The sequence below is a fragment of the Lentinula edodes genome (assembly GCF_021015755.1).
Source record: "Lentinula edodes strain Le(Bin) 0899 ss11 chromosome Unknown C8R40scaffold_46, whole genome shotgun sequence".
NCBI classification, from domain to species: domain Eukaryota; kingdom Fungi; phylum Basidiomycota; class Agaricomycetes; order Agaricales; family Omphalotaceae; genus Lentinula; species Lentinula edodes.
The window spans coordinates 178,646-197,837 of record NW_025764352.1 but is presented as its reverse complement, the minus strand read 5'-3'; the positions used below and the strand labels follow the sequence as shown (position 1 = coordinate 197,837).

The 19,192-nt window shown below is 43.0% G+C and overlaps 8 protein-coding genes across 8 annotated transcripts; 4 read left to right on the top strand and 4 right to left on the bottom strand.

Annotated features, from left to right (window-relative positions):
• Nucleotides 1–295: 295 nt before the first annotated feature.
• On the bottom strand, nucleotides 296–1,135 carry C8R40DRAFT_1268132 (uncharacterized protein; the record flags this gene model as incomplete). Its single annotated transcript, XM_046233986.1, has 4 exons — nucleotides 296–365; nucleotides 386–459; nucleotides 610–776; nucleotides 910–1,135. 4 exons carry the CDS (start codon nucleotides 1,133–1,135, stop codon nucleotides 296–298), a joined length of 537 nt encoding a protein of 178 aa, XP_046081398.1.
• A 398-nt stretch (nucleotides 1,136–1,533) lies between these two features.
• C8R40DRAFT_650868 (uncharacterized protein) lies at nucleotides 1,534–2,630 on the top strand. The gene is made up of 6 exons (XM_046235775.1): nucleotides 1,534–1,724; nucleotides 1,787–1,814; nucleotides 1,880–2,111; nucleotides 2,171–2,273; nucleotides 2,408–2,533; nucleotides 2,603–2,630. Exons 1-5 carry the CDS (start codon nucleotides 1,634–1,636, stop codon nucleotides 2,419–2,421), a joined length of 468 nt encoding a protein of 155 aa, XP_046081397.1. The 5' UTR covers nucleotides 1,534–1,633; the 3' UTR covers nucleotides 2,422–2,533; nucleotides 2,603–2,630.
• Nucleotides 2,631–3,907: 1,277 nt separating this feature from the next.
• On the top strand, nucleotides 3,908–4,801 carry C8R40DRAFT_650864 (uncharacterized protein). Its single transcript, XM_046235774.1, has 4 exons — nucleotides 3,908–3,920; nucleotides 3,971–4,122; nucleotides 4,188–4,508; nucleotides 4,590–4,801. The coding sequence occupies exons 2-4, from the start codon at nucleotides 4,045–4,047 to the stop codon at nucleotides 4,704–4,706; spliced, it is 516 nt and encodes a 171-aa protein (XP_046081396.1). The 5' UTR covers nucleotides 3,908–3,920; nucleotides 3,971–4,044; the 3' UTR covers nucleotides 4,707–4,801.
• Nucleotides 4,802–5,890: 1,089 nt separating this feature from the next.
• Nucleotides 5,891–6,422, top strand: C8R40DRAFT_1175784 (uncharacterized protein; the record flags this gene model as incomplete). The annotated part of the gene is made up of 2 exons (XM_046232388.1): nucleotides 5,891–5,968; nucleotides 6,045–6,422. The coding sequence occupies 2 exons, from the start codon at nucleotides 5,891–5,893 to the stop codon at nucleotides 6,420–6,422; spliced, it is 456 nt and encodes a 151-aa protein (XP_046081395.1).
• Nucleotides 6,423–11,552: 5,130 nt separating this feature from the next.
• On the bottom strand, nucleotides 11,553–12,056 carry C8R40DRAFT_1175783 (uncharacterized protein; the record flags this gene model as incomplete). The annotated part of the gene is made up of 1 exon (XM_046232387.1): nucleotides 11,553–12,056. One exon carries the CDS (start codon nucleotides 12,054–12,056, stop codon nucleotides 11,553–11,555), a length of 504 nt encoding a protein of 167 aa, XP_046081394.1.
• A 1,940-nt stretch (nucleotides 12,057–13,996) lies between these two features.
• Nucleotides 13,997–15,268, top strand: C8R40DRAFT_1057329 (uncharacterized protein; the record flags this gene model as incomplete). Its single annotated transcript, XM_046225144.1, has 5 exons — nucleotides 13,997–14,157; nucleotides 14,212–14,489; nucleotides 14,543–14,615; nucleotides 14,669–14,854; nucleotides 14,908–15,268. 5 exons carry the CDS (start codon nucleotides 13,997–13,999, stop codon nucleotides 15,266–15,268), a joined length of 1,059 nt encoding a protein of 352 aa, XP_046081393.1.
• A 128-nt stretch (nucleotides 15,269–15,396) lies between these two features.
• Nucleotides 15,397–17,372, bottom strand: C8R40DRAFT_1175781 (uncharacterized protein; the record flags this gene model as incomplete). Its single annotated transcript, XM_046232386.1, has 10 exons — nucleotides 15,397–15,523; nucleotides 15,576–15,630; nucleotides 15,681–15,860; nucleotides 15,917–16,091; nucleotides 16,149–16,318; nucleotides 16,375–16,609; nucleotides 16,664–16,838; nucleotides 16,887–16,978; nucleotides 17,031–17,054; nucleotides 17,136–17,372. The coding sequence occupies 10 exons, from the start codon at nucleotides 17,370–17,372 to the stop codon at nucleotides 15,397–15,399; spliced, it is 1,470 nt and encodes a 489-aa protein (XP_046081392.1).
• Nucleotides 17,373–17,513: 141 nt separating this feature from the next.
• On the bottom strand, nucleotides 17,514–17,989 carry C8R40DRAFT_1175780 (uncharacterized protein; the record flags this gene model as incomplete). Its single annotated transcript, XM_046232385.1, has 3 exons — nucleotides 17,514–17,632; nucleotides 17,685–17,793; nucleotides 17,846–17,989. The coding sequence occupies 3 exons, from the start codon at nucleotides 17,987–17,989 to the stop codon at nucleotides 17,514–17,516; spliced, it is 372 nt and encodes a 123-aa protein (XP_046081391.1).
• Between the last annotated feature and the right edge of the window lie 1,203 nt (nucleotides 17,990–19,192).

The window sequence follows — 19,192 nt, the reverse complement described above, 5'->3', positions numbered from 1 at the left end:
AGTCGAACGATGCGAACTTGGAAGAGTCTATCGAAAAAAAGACTTTGGGGGACCTGTATCACTGTATGTATGCAAGTCTGCTCTTGTTTGGAGCTCCTGATTCTAGAGATTTCGGCTTCAGACTTCGACTTATCGTAACGGCCAACTAATACGACTTCCGGCTAAATTTAAACTACCAGCTCCCCCGTTCAGCCATACCTTGGCCTCTATCTCTGACCTTACTTGCTCTACGAAATTCATACTCAATCAAATTGAATCATTATCCACGACAAAGTCAAAACACAATCTTGTATTTCTACTCAGTCGTAACTTTCGCTATCAGTAACAAGAACCCCAGTGCCAGACCGCTGTCTAACTTGGGCTGGCTACACGAGTCAAGACTTACTTATTCTCACCATCTTCATTACGTCTCCAAAGTACTTTCAAATAACTCAGAACTCTAGAAGGCGTGGTCAAACCCTGTCATGCGACCACGGTTAGTATCTGTCAGGTATCCGTTTGCATTGCACCGCACAGTATAGTTCATTGGACTTGGCCGCGGATTTGATCCTGCATTAAAGGTTGCGATGTTCATTTTCTTTCCGTTCTTGGTACGGGCTGGGTACTTACGGATATCAAAAGTACATGGATCTCCAGAAGTACATCAAGTTGGAAATGATAATACCTAGACCTGGTCGGCTGAAGATATGGCATTTCTACCGGTTTCTCAGACTCGGAGAGTCTCGATGCTTTCCCTATTGTGGCGTGTATGTACAGCTTTGAATTTTCTCTTCTCTCTATTAATGAAACACGTTCAATACTGTAAACTCAAACCGCCGTCAAACAGAGTCGAACACAGATCTTCCTCAAATCACGTTCTCAAGTGAGAAAATCTACCGCTACGTTTACTTTCATTCAGAAGTGACTCACTCATGATTTCCTGCTGGTATGTACCTGATTTTCTCTTCAAAATCCATATCCCCATGTCATTTTTTAACAACTTTTCCCTTGCTTTCTCCGGATCCGTAAGAATTTTCGACACAGGGTGCATCCAGTATAGCGAAACAGGCTGAAACAGGCCAGTCTTAATTAGGCCTTGATCCAATTTTACCCAACTTCCAAGCAATGACTGCGGGTACGAGTAGGTGATTGCCATCTTGTTTCATTTAAAAGTGTCCAGATCTCCTGCAAACCACCTTAATCAATTCACCTTCCTTGCCTCTTTGTAGGATACCGGAGGTAGTAATCTCTCGTGGCACTTATCCTCAATTATCTTCCAGCCCATCTCCTGAGGCTGTGCGTGACACGCGTAGGATTGCAAGCTATCTGTGATTATATGTTCAGCGCTGTTCTGGATCTGGAGACTAGGAAAACGTTCAAAAGAAGTGGAGGGATAACTCAGGAGTCAGGACCAAGCTCCGGAATCGACGGAGATACATGGGAATGGGACTGAACAGGGACTGAATGAGATTATTTCTCAGTGACATCAATGCAACCCTGGTGCTTCAAAGTTGCTCAATGCATTGCTCTTGAGTATTACGCCCGTGTCACGGTCATTTTGAGCATTATTTATACGACAGACCTTATGGAGGACTGATTTTGTTGCCTGTTCCCAGCGCTCAGCTTGCACTCCCTTTCAAGCCTTCCTGAAAAAATGACACCAGAAGAAACCGCGTTGTTAGCTTCAATCGGAGTAACGGAGTACTGGAATATCGCACAGTTGGCGTTGATTTGCTCCATGTATGGTCAGTCCGATTTTTGATGATATGGTCCACAACAAACTTACTTGCTTCTCGTATGATAACAGGATTCTACCTTCTCCTTGCTTTCATAGCGTTAGCCCTACTTCTGTACGTTTCATCCTCCCTCGTAGTATGCTCACTTCATTATACTTCAACAGGAAATCCGGAATCCCGAGTTCTCGTCCGCACCAATATCTTCTCGGTCTAACGATTCTCATTTTGGGCCTCAACACCTGGGCATACATTATCAGTGTTGCGATCGAGCTCGTTCGAACGAAATATGTGTTCACCCCTCTCAGCAACGGTGCAGGTCTCCGAGCACAAGCAGACGTCGCAAATGCAAATGCATTACCGTGGTCCCGCATGAGTATCTGGGCATCAAACCTCAATGTTCGTGTTCCTCTAAGATACTATTGGAATAGAAATAATGCTGCCGGAACGTGATTTAGCTTCTTGTCGGGGACGCTACAGTTATATGGCGAGCTTGGGCAATATATACAGGGAACAGGATAGCTCAATGGTTTTTGGTGATCCTGATGGTGTTGAATGGGGGTGAGTCGATCGGTCTTCGATTGTCTTGTCCCGCTCGTTCCCTAGCTGGTCCTCTTCCCAGTTTGCATCTGTATCTCAGCTCACGAGTCTGATTTTCAAAAATGTTTCTCTCCAGCAATGCTCATAATCACTAGTGCATGCGATGTAGCAAATTTACCTGAGAGTCTACAAACGGCTGTTCTTGCTATCAGTGCGACATCGATTTGGACTTCTCTGGTTGCAAATCTTGTTGCTACTTTGTTTATCGGGGCCAAATTACTGTAAGTACTTACTCCTCAAAAGTAAGATAAACAGTAAGACTGAGTTCTCTTGGGGTCTTTATCCTTCAGGGAGCACCACAAAACCGTCAAGGCATTGTACAACGGAAAACACCGGTCGCAAGTCGAACGCCTGTTGCTCCTGTTGGTCGAGTCTGGGACGGTCCTAGGCGTCTTGCAAGTCAGTTCTTCGCATTATCAGTAGTATCCCAGAGGATCCCATCGAAAACCTTAGCTCCTTTATGCAATTTTTCTCACCCTGGAAGACTTCGCAAACCCCACAGAAAACGAAACTGCTGCCTATCTAATATTCAATTCCCTATTCTCGGAGCTAGTGGTGATTATCCTCCCGGTCCTTCTGCGCCTAATGTGGAAAATGCTGATCCCGTTTTTCTGCAGCCAATGTATCCTTTGGCAGTGATTATCCTCGTGAAATTAGAGCGCGCTCCATTGGCAGAATCTTTTCACCTGACCTTTAGTGCGACACCCAACGTCGCAAAATCGGACTCGCCCCATGGAGACAAAATCACTCGTAGCATAGGCTTCGCAATGCCATCTCATCTCTCGACTATCAGATTTGTTGAAGGAGAAGTTCGTGACGTTTCGACGACAGCTGGTAGCAGTTTTGCTAGTGACCATGTCGCACAAGACAATCTGGAGGCCGGAAAATCACAGTGAGGTTGATTTGTCGTTCTTGTGTATGTATAAATCCAGTATTAATTTTAGTTCCTTATCTTGAACACGATGTACAGCCTAATCTAATTTTGTCTCTAATATTCACATTGGCTAGGAAATTTCAGACTCCTGCTCGATATGACAGCGCACCTTTAGTGAGCCTATCTCGATAATAACCAAGGGTCATCCAAAGGCGTTGTGCAACGGAGTTGGCGGTGAGGACAAAGACTATGGATCTGGAGGGGATGAGTGGGCACAGGATCAGGATGAGCATGAATTTGAGTAGCGGAGAGTGTATTGAGTGAAGATTCAAGGAGATTTGAGAGGGCGGCTACTGACTCGGATATGGAAGTAACAATATTATGATGTACGCCCTGTCTTCTTCCATACCCTCATCCTACACCCCTTCTGTAAGAGTCAGAATCAAGACGGTCGGGAGCCAATCGACGGCGTATGTCAATTGTTGGGCTGTTGTTACGGCCGTCGGGGCCTCTACATTACATCGATCAGCACCGCTCGGCGCTCTAGCGATGATGTGGATCACTGGAAGGGTCATCCAAGCGTGGTTTTTGAACATGAAACATCGCGAATGGATAAAAAAGCGACTGATTTGACATCGACCACCCCAACTGCAGTGCAAATCAAGTTGCCCCCAAGAATTCCTTGCTGGTCAAGGAAACTTTTCTGCTGATATTCCGCTCCCCCTTCCCTAAGTGTCAGTCAAGTTTTTGAATCTACTAGCTACAGCACCTACTCACAATTCAGTATTTAACCGCAGGATCCTTTAGTTCATCATCACAACCATTCCCGTCTCCGCTCGGCATTCTACTTAATTGAACATGCGCCTGAATATCATCTACTTCGTGTTTAGTTTGGGCTTGGGTCTTTTTTCGAATGTTTGGGCAATGCCTCTTTCTGTGAGTGGTTTTAGCAATGAACAAAACTGGAGTGGTTACTCATTCGCTCTTTCTGATTTTTCTAGAACGAGGTAAAGCCTGAGGCCTTGAGCAGGGCCTTCATCCACATAGATTCAGAGGCTGACAAGGAAAATGCGAACAAATTCCTCAAGAGCGGCTTGCAATATGTATTCAAGAAGAAGCCGGAAATGGGCTTCGCGTATGATGCCAGTATCCAAATTGAAACTGGATCTGAACCACAAAGCAAACGGTTCATCTTTTTCGAGATTTATGCCGATGAGCAAAGGCAAAGATTCAAAGGCAGTGGGTCTATCAACCAGAATCTTTACGCATTGCGTGTAATGGACACGGAAGGGCGGGAACTTGTGAAAATTGGCCCAGACAAGGTAGGTTATATGAATCCCTATTGCATTTCATTGTTTTTAGTATCCTCAACTGATATTGACTTTTCATCGAGGTTAATGAAGCCCACTTTGAACACAGAGATGGAAAGATTGTTGTCACGAGCTTGGACGAGCAACTCAGCAACCTCAGTCTCGATCCTCGACCTTAGACGGATGGCAGGTACCGGTGAAAGGAGTTGATTCGAAGATTTTTGACCAAGATGGTAATTGGAGTACATACATACGCTTACATACGTCGGCCAATGAAAAATGCCCAATCAATGAATGAGTGGTTGACCAAATTCACCCCGTACCATCATTGCTCAACTGGAAGAGAAAATTTATTTCGCAAAAGAACAGGACAAGCTCTCTAGGGATCTCAGATACAAACGCCGTCACTGTAGATATATTCCTCGCCGTCGCTTTGAACTAGTATCATTATTGTAAATTGATGGCGTTTTGATAACGTGCTCCCACAGGATCAAGTCAGAGAATGGATGGCCATACGAGCCTAAGGTACCGGTCATCCAAGCAGCCATGGTATAAAAAGCAAGGCCCTTCTGCAGTCGCTCCTTACAGCGTATTCAAAAAACCTTGTCAGTAGCATAAAAAATGAGATAAAATAAAATAAAATCGAAAAGGTACCCAACGTTTTAGCCGACCGCTTGGTGAGCGTGCTGTCACTTGCGCCTTTTGACAATGATCTTCCATGCCAGTGGTGGAGGCTGGAGGCTGGTGGAGGTAACAAGTCCACTGAAGGATCACAATGTCGATGGAACTCCTCCTGGCATGGTCAGACTCTCCAGAGGCATCATCATCTGTTACTAGTCCTACCTCAGAAGCAAGAGATCTGCAATCATACAAAGGTGGAGCATATGGAGGGGGCAGGCTGCCTCTAGATATCCTTGGATACATGAGAATGGCAGTCAGATGCCAGTACACAGCCAAGGCTTGCACTAAGACAACCCAGAGATAGCCAGAGATGTCCTGAAGACAACAGAGTCCAGACGAAGCACTGCTAACCAGTTGGAAGTTGTTGAAATGACATCTCACAACTGGACAGCACAGGAGGTGACAGGACAGCACTCGCCAAGCGGTCGGCTAAAGGTCGGGTACCTTTTGGATTTTATTTTATTTTATTTCATTTTTTATGCTACTGACAAGGTTTTTTGAATACGCTGTAACTAAAACTCCTTGCTGGTCAAGGAATGTCCTTTCTGCCAATTGATCTTCCTCTTCTGTCGCTTCTTCAATCCTGAGTGAAGTTCCTTCAGATAGTTCTTGTCCCACCTACTCACAATCCACTGTCCAGTATTCCACCGCAGGATTTTCCAGTTCATCATCCTGACTGCTTCTTTTCACTTGACATCCAACTTTGTTCCAGCATGCACTTGAATATTGTGTACTTCATGCTTGGGCTAGGTCTCAGTCTTTTTTCAAATGTTTGGGCAATGCCTCTTTCTGTGAGTTGCGACTTAAAGGTCTAGCAATTGAACGTAACTAGGATGGATACTCATATAATCTTTCCGATCATACTAGGATGATGGAAATGCCATGTACAAGAGGGCTGCCAATACGGTCTACATCAAGCTCAAATCAACAGCAGAAAAACAAGCTGCTACTCCCTTCCTCACAGCGGGCTTGCCATATATATTCAAGAACATGCTGATGATGGGCTTCTCACAGGATGCCCATGTCCACATTGCTGCCACTGAACATACTAGTGAAATGTATTTGACGCCGAACATTTTCTTCGATATTTATGCCAATTCAAAAATGCTAACAACATTCAAGGGCATGGGGATTCTTAAGCCTAGCAATGAGATGTCGGTAATGAGCTTGCCTTGTTTTGGTGTGAAAGAGAAAGGAAAGAATCAAATGGGCACTCCAACCAACCAATCTAATACACAAGTGTGAGTTCACTGCTATCAAATTTATTTAATAGCAAGGGGTAGCATTGTCAAAGGTTCCACAAAGCTTTGAGAGCTAGGGAAGAAGCTTCGATCAATCAATTTGAATTGTTCTAAGGATTCGATATATTCCTTTGATTAAGGTAGATTCAGCACTATTGGTGCTTTGATTGTATTGATATGGGTATATCAAGAATTGGAGGTTTGTGTAAGACCTGGGTCGGAATGGGTCTTAAGGTAGGGTTTGGTATATGAGAGTTTATGTTGTAGCATGCTAGGAGCAGGCTGGAGCTCGAAGGGAGCTACGGGAACCGCGACCGAGGACAGGAATGACCTAGTAGTGGCTGGGACGATGAGATGGTGACCCTTGAGGGGGTTCCTAGGAGGTCCAGGGAGGTTAGGTAAAAGTGCGGGACCTTGTAATATTGCGTGGTAGGAGTTGTACTCGCTAGAACGTCAATATAGGATCAAGTAGGTCGTGGATGGAAATGGGTCTCGAGGGTGTAAGCTACTGAGAAGGTATATGCCCGGGAACTGGGCTTGAGGATGGATGTCCTCGAGTGTTGGAGGTGGTAACGGAGAAGCGATACGTAGTTCGACGTGGGAGGTAGCTTTGACCTTACTTAGATCAAGGTTCCGAAGCTTACGAAGTAGCTAGGGAGCTTGGGGAGTTTTGGGGAAGGGTAGCTCACCAAAGCGTTTAGGCATTGGGGAGCTTTAGTATTGTTTGAGGGAGCTCGGAGACTCACTCGGATGGCTTAGACTTGAAGTAAAAGTGTATATTCGATCGTATAGACGATCGGAGAGACAGTAGACGAGAGTAAAGAGAAACAGAGATAGAGAAACAGAGAGTAAAGAGAAATCCATATGGTTAGCAGGTACAAAGGGACAGGGACTGGACCTATGCAAAAGGGTGTGTGTTCAAAATATACCAAGCTGGGGCTTCTGGACGTTGCGGCGCTACTTAAGTAGGTATGGGAAGTGAACAAGAGGACATCTGGAAACATGAGGCAGCTAATCTAGGGAGGAAGGTAATCGAGATTTAGTACTTAAAGGGGTTGGCTATTAGGAGGGTGTTGTATGCGTATTGGGGTGAATGTCAGGACATTTGGGTAGGTATGTCAGGGGAATGGTGATAGTTGGGGAGGTGTGTGGTGGTATTTGGGGATCAGGGAGGTGTATGGTGGTACTTGGGAAGGTGTATAGGTCGATAGAAGGTGGTGGCTGGTACTGGGACGGGTCTGGTTGTGGTCAGGGCATGACAGTTTGAATCAAAGTAAATTAAAACCGAAACAAACAGACCCCTACGGAGGGCTAGAACTATGTGCTGGCACAACCACACAGCGTGATTTGCCCTTAAGACCAACGACTGATCCTAAGTTCGAAGAATACCCAACAGCTGGATATAACTTCTTGCAGTCACAAGGAGCAGAACATGACATTCCTATACTCACAAGTGCCGGTGACACGCCTAAATTTTGGCTAGACGTCTATGCTGTGAATTGTGACATTTTCACGTATAGATTTGTATTGAGAGGACTGTAATTGAGACCCAGATTGACAGTCAAAGTCAATACTGAATCAGTCTAATAAGTTGAAGGGACCATATACCCATACTACCACAAGTTGGTTAGTTTACCCATCCCCGATACTACCTTCGGATAGCAGTCTACCTGTTTGTCAAGCAGGATTATACCAGACTCGGACTACATCCAAAGGATGACCATTCACGTATGACATACCAAGGGTATTCTTATTGGACCTTACACTGGCAGGAGTTTGGAAGAACTTACTCAAGTGACCATGAGCCGAGGATTGACTCAAAATGACTTTCTAGAACTCAGGGATTATCAAATACTCCTTCTAGAATGAGATCATGCATTAATCTAAAAGACTGCGATTTAGTCTAATAGACCAATCAAGTTGCATGGTTGAGGAAAATGACTAGAAGAACGATTGAAGTACTGCAAGGCTCCGAAGACATATCAAATGAATGTCAAAGAGTCCTGACGTAGAAAATATTGAAGAAGGCAATTAAATGAATACTATGCGTAACTCCCTTGATAGAGTATAGGCACAATGGGTGTCTATTGAAAGAGAGGAGCAATTAGTTTAATCCAGATGAATCAGATTAATAGGATTAGAATCGAGGAGAGCTGATTTGCCTCCGGACGAGGTGACAAACGATCGAAAGTAAGTGTTGAACAGCAGTGACAGCTGAATACCATTCGAGTCATTCTCTAAAAATGATTAAATTAAATGAATATCGAAGTACCTACCTATGTTTGGAGGTATACTAGAATCTTGGAACCAAAATGGACCAAATAAGGACCTGTAGATTCAAATTAAATGGTATCTGACCAATTGTAGAAGTTTCCTTGCAGTTCCGAACGTTTATTGTATTAAATTAATTGTACTGTGCAACTCTATATTCTGTATGTATAAATAGCGATCCGATGTATCTGGAATAAAAGTGATTTTGGGACGACGTTGCAGTGCTAATCCGTAAAAAGGAAAGACACACTCCCGCCAGACTGAAACCTCTTCACTAGCAGCCATTCGGGCCCGGCACTTGTGAGTATAGGAACGTCGTGTTCTGCTCCTTGTGACTGCGAGAAGTATATCCAGTTGTTGGGTATTCTTCGAACTTAGGATCAGTTGTTGGTCTTAAGGGCAAATCACGCTGTGTGGTTGTGCCAGCACATAGTTCTAGCCCTCCGTAGGGGTCTGTGTGTTTTGGTTTTAATTTAACTTGATTAAAACCCCCAATTCTTGATATACCCATATCAATACAATCAAAGCACAAACCGTGCTGAATCTACCTTAATCAAAGGAATATACCGAATCCTTAGAACGATTCAAATTGATTGATCAAAGCTTCTTACTTAGCTCTCAAAGCTTTGTGGAACCTTTGCCAATGCTACCCCTTGCTATTAAATAAATTTGATAGCAGTGAACTCGCATATTGTGTATTAGATTGGTTGGTTGGAGTGCCCATTAGATTCCTTCCTTTCTCTTTCACACAAAAACGAGGCAAGCTCGTTACCGGGCCCAAATGGCTGCTAGTGAAGAGGTTTCAGTCTGGCAGGAGTGTGTCTTTCCTTTTTATGGATTAGCACTGCAATGTCATCCCAAAATCGCTTGTATTCCAGATACATCGGATCGTTATTTATACATACAGGATATAGAGTTGCACAGTACAATTAATTTAATAAAATATACGTTCGGAACCACAAGGAAACTTCTACAATTGGTCAGATACCATTTAATTTGAATCTACAGGTCCTTATTTGGTCCATTTTGGTTCCAAGATTCTAGTATACCTCCAAACATAGGTAGGTACTTCGATATTCATTTAATTTAATCATTTTTAGAGAATGACTCGAATGGTATTCAGCTGTCACTGCTGTTCAACACTTACTTTCGATCGTTTGTCACCTCGTCCGGAGGCAAATCAGCTCTCCTCGATTCTAATCCTATTAATCTGATTCATCTGGATTAAACTAATTGCTCCTCTCTTTCAATAGACACCCATTGTGCCTATACTCTATCAAGGGAGTTACGCATAGTATTCATTTAATTGCCTTCTTCAATATTTTCTACGTCAGGACTCTTTGACATTCATTTGATATGTCTTCGGAGCCTTGCAGTACTTCAATCGTTCTTCTAGTCATTTTCCTCAACCATGCAACTTGATTGGTCTATTAGACTAAATCGCAGTCTTTTAGATTAATGCATGATCTCATTCTAGAAGGAGTATTTGATAATCCCTGAGTTCTAGAAAGTCATTTTGAGTCAATCCTCGGCTCATGGTCACTTGAGTAAGTTCTTCCAAACTCCTGCCAGTGTAAGGTTCAATAAGAATACCCTTGGTATGTCATACATGAATAGTCATCCTTCGGATGTTGTCCGAGTCTGGTATAATCCTGCTTGACAAACAGGTAGACTTTTATCCAAAGGTAGTATCGGGGATGGGTAAACTAACCAACTTGTGGTAGTATGGGTATATGGTCCCTTCAACTTATTAGACTGATTCAGTATTGACCTTGACTGTCAATCTGGGTCTCAATTACAGTCCTCTTGATACAAATCTATGCGTGAAAGTGTCACAATTCACTGCATAGATGTCTAGCCAAAATTTAGGTGTGTCATTGCTGCTATGGTCTGCCGCATACCTGTCGCCCCCGTCGGTAGCAATGACATTGGAATTTGGACCCCTCCATTTCCTCTCCACTGCTTTGCCCTCAGTGACTTGATAAACCCTACAGCTTACTTACTTTTGTCTGTTCCTTTCCTCCTTCTACTTCTCAAAATTTGTACAGCCTCATACTGAATCTACTGCCTGCATGGTTTAGTTTTCTCCTCAGAACTCTCCATTGTGCATCCACCACTTCCATAGCTTATCCCTTCTTCATACTATTTTCTTGTCATCCTTAGGTTCATTATACACAGCTCCCTTACCTACTGTCATTGCACTGTCTGTCTGTGAGTTGTAACTTTTGCTGCTTCTCATACCTGATGGGATTGACAGTCCACTGCCACCCTCTGTCTACTCTGCCTCCCTTCCTATTACTTCATGTGCACTCCCAAGCTTCAAATGTACATGCCATGTGCTGTGTTGCATACAAAAAAAAACCTTCTTGAATTTGAATTCCATTTTTAATTTCATTGTACACCCACTTCTGCCTTCTATGTTGGTCTTGGTATATTGCTCTTGGAATGGAACACTCCACCTTTTGGCCCAATTATGACTTTCCCACTTAGGATGCCAGTGTCTCTTGCATCAAAAACACATTCTTGTCACAAAGCGGCAGCGGCAGGGTGACTAAACAGAATAGCGGAGCGGAGCGACTGAGCAGAACGACAAAGCAGAGCAATTAAGCAGGGCATAGGCAAACTGGTCCCAAGATAATGACAGAGATATATTGAGCATCGTAGTCATAAGTACTAGTAAGTAGGCACATACCTGGTCCCAAGATAATGACAGAGTGGTCAAGATAAGGGACCAGGCGGTGAGGGGTTGGCTTTATATACATAATTTGATCTGCAAGAAATGACGATGTAATACTATACAGTTTAGGAACAAGGAAGGTGGCGGAAGCCAGTAGAAGGAGAAGGGTAACAGGTGGATTGGTAATCAATGATGGGGGTCAGGTGGATCAGTAATCTGTGAGGCCCCGGCACAGAAGGCCTGCTCTGGTTTTACCCAGACTGGGCCTAAGCAAATGCAGTAGCCGCCTAGGCCATACGAGGAGGTATGAGATAGTGCCAATACTGGTGAGGGGAGCCTAACCAGAGGTAGTTGTGGAGTTTGGGTAGACCTAATAGAGGGTCCTAGAGGTGTAGAATGTAACGCGTAACCACCGCTTTGATGTGGAGGGGAGGTGTAGCCAATATGAGTGGGGTTTTGTGGGGAGCTTAGGAAGCAGTGAAGCAGAATTGGGAGCCTAATGGAAGGTTCCAGAGGATAAAGGATGTATTGTAGAGCCTCGACATAGATGGTGAGTCGAAGGAGAGGCGTAGAAAATACGAGGATTGACAGAAAGAGGCCAGAGATGGGAAACAGAGAGGAGAAATAGAGTTGAGGTGAAACAGAGATAAAGGAAACAGATAATGAGGAAATATATAGCAGTTGAGACATGTCAGGCCCTGTTAGCAAGTACTAGTAGACTGTACTCAAGCGACCAAGCCAGGTAGGAAGAGTTTCCAGGTAAGATTTGACAACAACACACTGGGGAGCTCCGAGGGGAGTCCCCAGCCTATATACTGTACATGAGGCTGTCAGCTACATATGTCATGTGGCTACTGGAGTGACAGGTAATATGTATCGTGAAGATCATAAGGATGGTGCATAGAATATCGGAAACATGTATAAGTGATGAACCGGAGCTCTGGAAAGGAAAGGGAAAGGTCTGGAGAAGGCAAGGCATGACATAATCAATGAGATTTGATAGTGATGTAATTGTACAAGTAAGGGCATTGAGACAGTGAGAAAAGGAAAATGATAGGGGCTACGTACTTCATGACAATTGTTGATGACTGTGCTGTGGATGTACCCATTCCTGCCTCCATTGTATGTCCACTAATCCCTGTCCTTAGACTGGTTGCCTGCACTCCATGGCCTCTGCTTTCCTTCTTGGCACTAGTTGCACACTTCATCATTCCTGGGGAGCAGATCAAGTCAGTGCAGTTGCCTGAGTTAAAGAAATGGTTGGAGATGTTCAGAAGTAGTAACATATTCTTTCATATGAGCATAGGAGAATAAGAATGCTTCTTCAATGTGTCAAAAAGAACTTATTTTGCAGTTTTCATGTACGGAGTACTTACGCTGTGGGAATAACACTCATAAAATGTGACCAAGCAAGGTGTAGGTCCCCGCAGGTGTACACTAGTAATCAGCGAATACAGTTGCAGGTTGTTGCCTGTTGTTGCCTGTTGTGTGCGCCTTTATTGCGTCCGTCGGGACCTTCGGATCTTTGGAAGGGTCATCCTACTCGGAATCGCATCACTATCTATCTATGTATCATCAACAAGTCACCAACCCCTTCCTCACAAAGGGCTTGCCATATGTGCTCAAGAAAAAGCCAGTTACGGACTTTTCGCCATATGCGAGCATCCACATTGTCGCTGGATCCATGCCAACACCCATAGAGGTCATCCACTTCAGGATATACGCCGATGCGCAGACGCGAACATTGAAGGGCAGTGGGGTTCTTATAAGGTCTGACAATGATCTCTATTCATTACGTGTAATGGACAACCATTTCAATGGCCTAACTATTGGTACAGACATGAAATTCCTATTGCATTTCACACAAACCTCTCATCTAGACTGCTGAGGCTCACTTCGAAGTAAGAAATGAGGAGATTGTACTAGTCGAAGACAATTTGCACGAGCAACTCAGTCACCTCAGTCTCAACCAATGAACACTAGAAAAGTACATTCGTTGGTCAGCATGAAATTCAAGTTGTGATTCAGTCAAGTAACCCCGTGGCTCTGTATTTTTGCCAGCAGTGGTATTTGTTGTTACATTCACCAAGGCGCCAACTCTAGGAAAGTCGATGAGCAAAAGTATTCGTTGTGTTTGAATTAAAGAAAATGAGGATTGTCACATGTTGTACGGTTGCCGGATAGTTCATGGTCTAAATCGGACCGGATCATTTTCAATTTTTGATTTGCGAGGAAGACATTGAAAATTTATTACTGTCTACTACTCCTACCATTTATGATATCAAAAAGCAAATGGAAGAGGAGGATCCTAGCAACTATCTGGGCAGCTCTGTGTCAAGAAATCATGATCGTAATCCCATTGGCAGAAATCAATGGGGACCAACCGGTATGTAATTTTTATAGCCTTTATCATTCTCTACTAAGATCCAGTCATCTAGCACCATTGACTGAGGAACTCAGAGCTGAGATTGAAGGACTGTTTTACCACAACATCACGCAGTCTAAGCGAATCATGGCTGAGTTGAGCAGAAAAGGGTACAAAATTGGGTATGACACTCCAATTGTAGCGTATATTGACCATGTCTAAAGTCTCTGTTAGCCGCACAAAGCTTTTTTCATACTTGGCGCAGATGAGAGCTGAAAAGCGCATTGGAACCTCTCGGAATCCTCTCATTTCTGATGCAGAGCAGACTCAAGCAGTTCTGGCAGCCATGGATGATGATCCCAATTCGACACGCGGACCACGCCGCATCAAGGAATCATTAGGACATCAAGGTATTCATATTTCACGGTGTGTACCTGATGTTTATCATTCATTGAGGCTGTCTAAATTATTTGTCTGCAGTGACAAAGTTACGCAGGTTATGCAAGATCATGCACCTGAGGGATTTCAACAGCGCGCACCAGGGACCAAGGTAATACATCAGACTCAATTACACTCGAACGGTCCAGATGATAATTGGTCAATGGATGGGCATGATAAACTCGCAAAGGCTGGCTTTGAGATATATGGTATTCGAGACAAGTTCAGTGGTAAATTCCTTTATTATGTGGTCTTACCATCGAACCGGTATGCCGCTGTAATTGGTGTAGTCCTTCTTAAATGCATAAAGAAATATGGCAGTAAGTTTCTTCGAATGTTAAATAAATAAAATGTGTCTCACAGTTTTGTGCAGAAATACCAGTGCAAGGGTCAACAGACAGAGGGTCTGAAGTGCGGGATGCATTCTCCATACACTCGACACTCAGGTGAGTAGTTATAATACTCACTCATTCACTTATTGGCATTAAACTACTTGCAGACAAGTTTTCACTCCGGACCTCATTGAGGAGCTAATACCAACATGGAACTTTCTACCAAGCTACCGGAACATCACAATAGAGCGCAGCTGGCAGCCTGTCTTTGAGAAATGGGGAGTTAATGTTCTTTCTTTTTATAATGCTGGCCGATATGGTGGGGATTTCAGACAAGGTAATGACCTACATCAGTATGTATGTTCTTACTTCTTGCATGGATGATCTAACTAAGTCTTCCTTTCAGGCAAACATCTAATTGGATATGGTACCCCCTTGTTCAACGAGAACTTGATACATTTTGCCTTGAGCAGAATTCTCACTGTGTCCGCAAGCAGAAGGATAAGCTGCTTCCAAGTGGTGGATCAGCTGATGATTTCTACTTTTTTCCAGAAAAGTATGGTGGTCAAAACTGTGGCATTGTAGTGGATATGAAGATTGTTGATCAGCTGTTAGATGATGCAGTAGAGGGTCAGGGTCGAATGCGCTATGTTGATGAGGAATTTGAATCACTCGCTGACGCAGCTTATGTTGCTATCGGGGCCCCGAGTATTGACTTACATAGTGCTTGGATTGTTTTTAGACATATGATTGCTCAATTATCTTAGTATAAAATTGTATTGAACATCAAAAAAAATTTCAGTAAGTAGATGAATGGTTTGTACTCTTGGTGTAGGTAGGCATTGAAGTAAATGAGTGGGGTGTCCTTTTTTGACAGATACAAGACTCCATGATATCAGTCTAATTTTGCTGCATCGAGACTGAATGGTGGTAGGTGATTGCAATTGTTGCCACATTCATGATCATCAATACAGAATTGGATACCAGTGACACCGCAATCACCAACACCAGAACTTGAGTCCCTACTGTTCAGAATATGAATGACACTACCCTGTGTTTTCCAATAGTACTTACCTATGAGTCAATGCCCATGCAAAAAGATGATCATTATTGGAAGGATCCACATAGACTAAAATGATAATGAGCTCAAAGTGAATAACGTCGAAATATATAGCTTACTACGGATGTTTGAAATGACTTTTTCACCATTACTTTCCACAAATGAATGGTGAGTGATGGAATCAGTGAGTATGGAAGAAGACACTATGCTATCCCTTGAGGGGAATATTGCTTGACACACATAGATATTGGTTATCTCCCCAGATTTTGTTTTAACAATAGCAAGAAAGTTCTCTGGAACTAATGATGCATGCATGAAGTATAAAAGTAGTAAGGTATGATAGAGAAAAACGTACCTGTGCAAACTGTACCAGACTGTGACTGGCTATTCATATATGAGTTAACTACGGTGCGAAGGAAATGTTGTCGAAGTAGCTCAGTACGGGCCAAGTCTAATTCCGATTTCACATCAAATCGAGCACTGCCACCATTGAGAAGGTGTGCATAATAAATTTTGTCTGCAACCTTCAACTACAATCAAAGGGATCAGCAGCGCTATTGTGGAGAGTTAACCAAAAATCGACTTACCTTGAATGTCCGTCGCCATTCTTCTGTGTGCTCCGTCATGCAGGTTATGCTGCTGGTGAGTATTTTTGGCAACTGCTCAAACTCCTCACCATTCTTCAATATTTCTCGGGTGAAGCTTATAGATCGACTAAGCCTAAAGCGTAAAGTCGTTGGCTGTGACAAATTCCAAACTGTACAAGAAACAGTAAGAGCGAATTCAATACTCAAAGAAGAAACATCTACCGACCAGCATCAGAATTTTCTATCTTCTCTTGACCAGCTTTATCTAGTGTATTTATTTCTTCATTTGGCTCAACCTTTATTTTTTTGGAGTGGGAAATGGACTTCTTGAACCTCGGCACATCTTCATCAACCTCGTGTTTGATACCCCGGCTTGTGGTAGCTTTAGCCTTCCCTTTTGTATTAATTTTTGGCTCACTGAGTGGAAGCTCGGGATCAGAATCTTGCTCATCTGATCCTGCCTGAATATTCAAACAGATATCAGAATAAATTTATTACATATCAATGAAGCATACCACATAAGCATAAGGAACAAGCATCTTCAGAGACACCATTTCATCTGAGATGTCAGTTTGCTTGATGTATACACCTTTCTTTACTGTATGGGCATGCCAAAAAACTTGAAGCGAGCCTAACATGAACTCCGGCCGTATATCAGATCCATTTAGAAATGTAAATTGGACAAGTTCACTGCATAAGTAAGCAATGAGAGGAAACCTGAATAACACTATTACTTACATTGTAAGGACCTTCCCAGGATAGTTCAAGAGCCATTTGCCCTTCTCATCGTTAAATTCCTTGAGAATTCCATCAAAGACTTCCGTCATTTCCTTTATATTTGATAGTCAGCATCAGCAAAGTAAAGCAGTATCAAAAACTTACATCGTCAGTCTGAAATGTTTTGGTCTGAAATGGGACTCATGTACCAATATTCCGCCCATCTTTATGTTGCAGAGCGACATGGATCCGAAAGGTGATATTGGATACCTTGCCATTAGTGCTTATTGCTCGTTGTGATGCCTTCTTTGCTAAATACTGTTTCATAGCAGTGGGCGAATAATTGGGAGAGGGTTCCTTTTTTGTTAGACGGATATGAGAGGCACTCTTCTTTTTCTTCTCAATATGACTACGGACAAGGTGCAAGTCAACATCTTCGGACTCCACCTTAGTCGCAATGTGGACATCAGAGTGATCAGAATCATCTATTTCAATGGGATCCGACATTGTTGCGCCAATCTGCAAAACCTGGATATTCGGCTAAGGGCTGAGAGCAGATCCCAGCAGATCCCAGCGCTGAAAGCACCAAAAGCAACATGCTCTGGGTGCTTTCACTGCTGGGAAGTGCTCTCGACCACTTTCAGACCCTTAGCCGAAAATACAGGTTTTGCAGATGCCGGCAGGCTCTCTAAGCTTCAGGGCACGCATTTTTGCAGGGCCTCGGGGCTCTTTTACACCGCTCTTAATTACAGGGCCTTGGTGTCGATCTGCGAGAAGGTTGCAATTAATTAGAGAGCATGGAGTTTGGCTTGCACACACTTTCAAAATGTGTTGATCCAGACTCAGAGAGAATTTCTGCACAGGCATCACATGTGTCTCCCTTCAGCCTTTGCATTAGAAGGCCACAACCTTTGCACATCGGAGTTTTCTATAGAAAATTAGTGAGTAACTGCTTATATGTTGGATGTAACCTTGCATACTTCTACCACCTCAATAGCTATCTGATCATTGCCAGCAACCTCCACCTTCTCACATTGAAAGCACTGGGAGCGGGAAATGACAAGGAACAGGAGATACTTCCGACCACATTCACAGCATAAGAACTCTCCGCGCTTTCCAGCCATGGAAGAAAAGTGTTAGAAAAAAAGACCAAATCCTTCGTTGAAACCAACACTTAGTTTCCCACGGCTCAGCTCATTTAGCAGAACAGAGATGAACACTCTGATCATTGCTGACGGTGACCACCTCCAAATGGCCTCTATAGTAAAATATCCGATAATATGAATGGGATCCCATGTATTGTCATCACACGGGACGCAAAAGCCATGGCAGTTCATTTGAACTGCCATTAAGGCATCCACTGTGGCATCTAGTTGTGACCAGTGACTGTCACGGACTGGCAGGGATCAGCGTCAGCCATGACTTCGGCATGACATGTGGTGTTTCACTGTATGTTTATTTTTGTTGACTCTTTCTCAATATTGCATGTAAGTACACATTCCCTATGTGATTTAGTAAATTAATATTCTTACAAATCATAAATATTATCTCTTCAAAGAACTTCAACTTTTCATCTCCAAGACCTGTATTGTTGGCTAGTGCAGCTTGAAGCACCTAATATTTTTACTCTCCTTACTTTGGCTGCTAGAGAGCATTGTTGGGCCCCAGTCAATGATATTGTACAAAGAAGACTGTTGATAACAAGTAATAGATAGTATATAAATGACTTGTTATAAGAAGTGCTCTTAATAATTATGCAGTTGTAATAACAACAGTTCATGCTTCATTTGGATCAGTAATAAGGACTGTTAATTATAATGAGATAAGGAATTGAATCCATGAGTGCTAAAAGAACAAAAACTCACCTGCACACTCCAGCTGCACCAAACTCATTCATTGTATGGAATATATTGAGTCACATACTATGATTACATTTTGTTGTGCAGCAATTTCATTATTTATTGATGTCTAACTGTAGCAGCCTTAGTAAGTTAAGTAAATTAATGGTGTTTTTAGCTTCAAACAAAACTAAAAAAAGGAGATGCAGAAAAAAAAGAAATGTTTTGCAAATGATTAGAAATTTTGCCAATCCAGGACTCTATAATAACTTTAGAGTCAATGATAGTGCTGTCCAGCTGAGCAAGTATTCAAATAGTCCATCAAGAAGTGCATTTATTGCATGAGATTGTTGCTTACCAGCCTCTACTTACAGATAATGTACATTTTGCCATTGCTTTGAGACCTTTCAAAATATTGCAGAAATAGTTGATAAGTGTAAAACTGTTTATACAGTTGCTCAGCTTATGTAACATTTGCACATTGTCAGC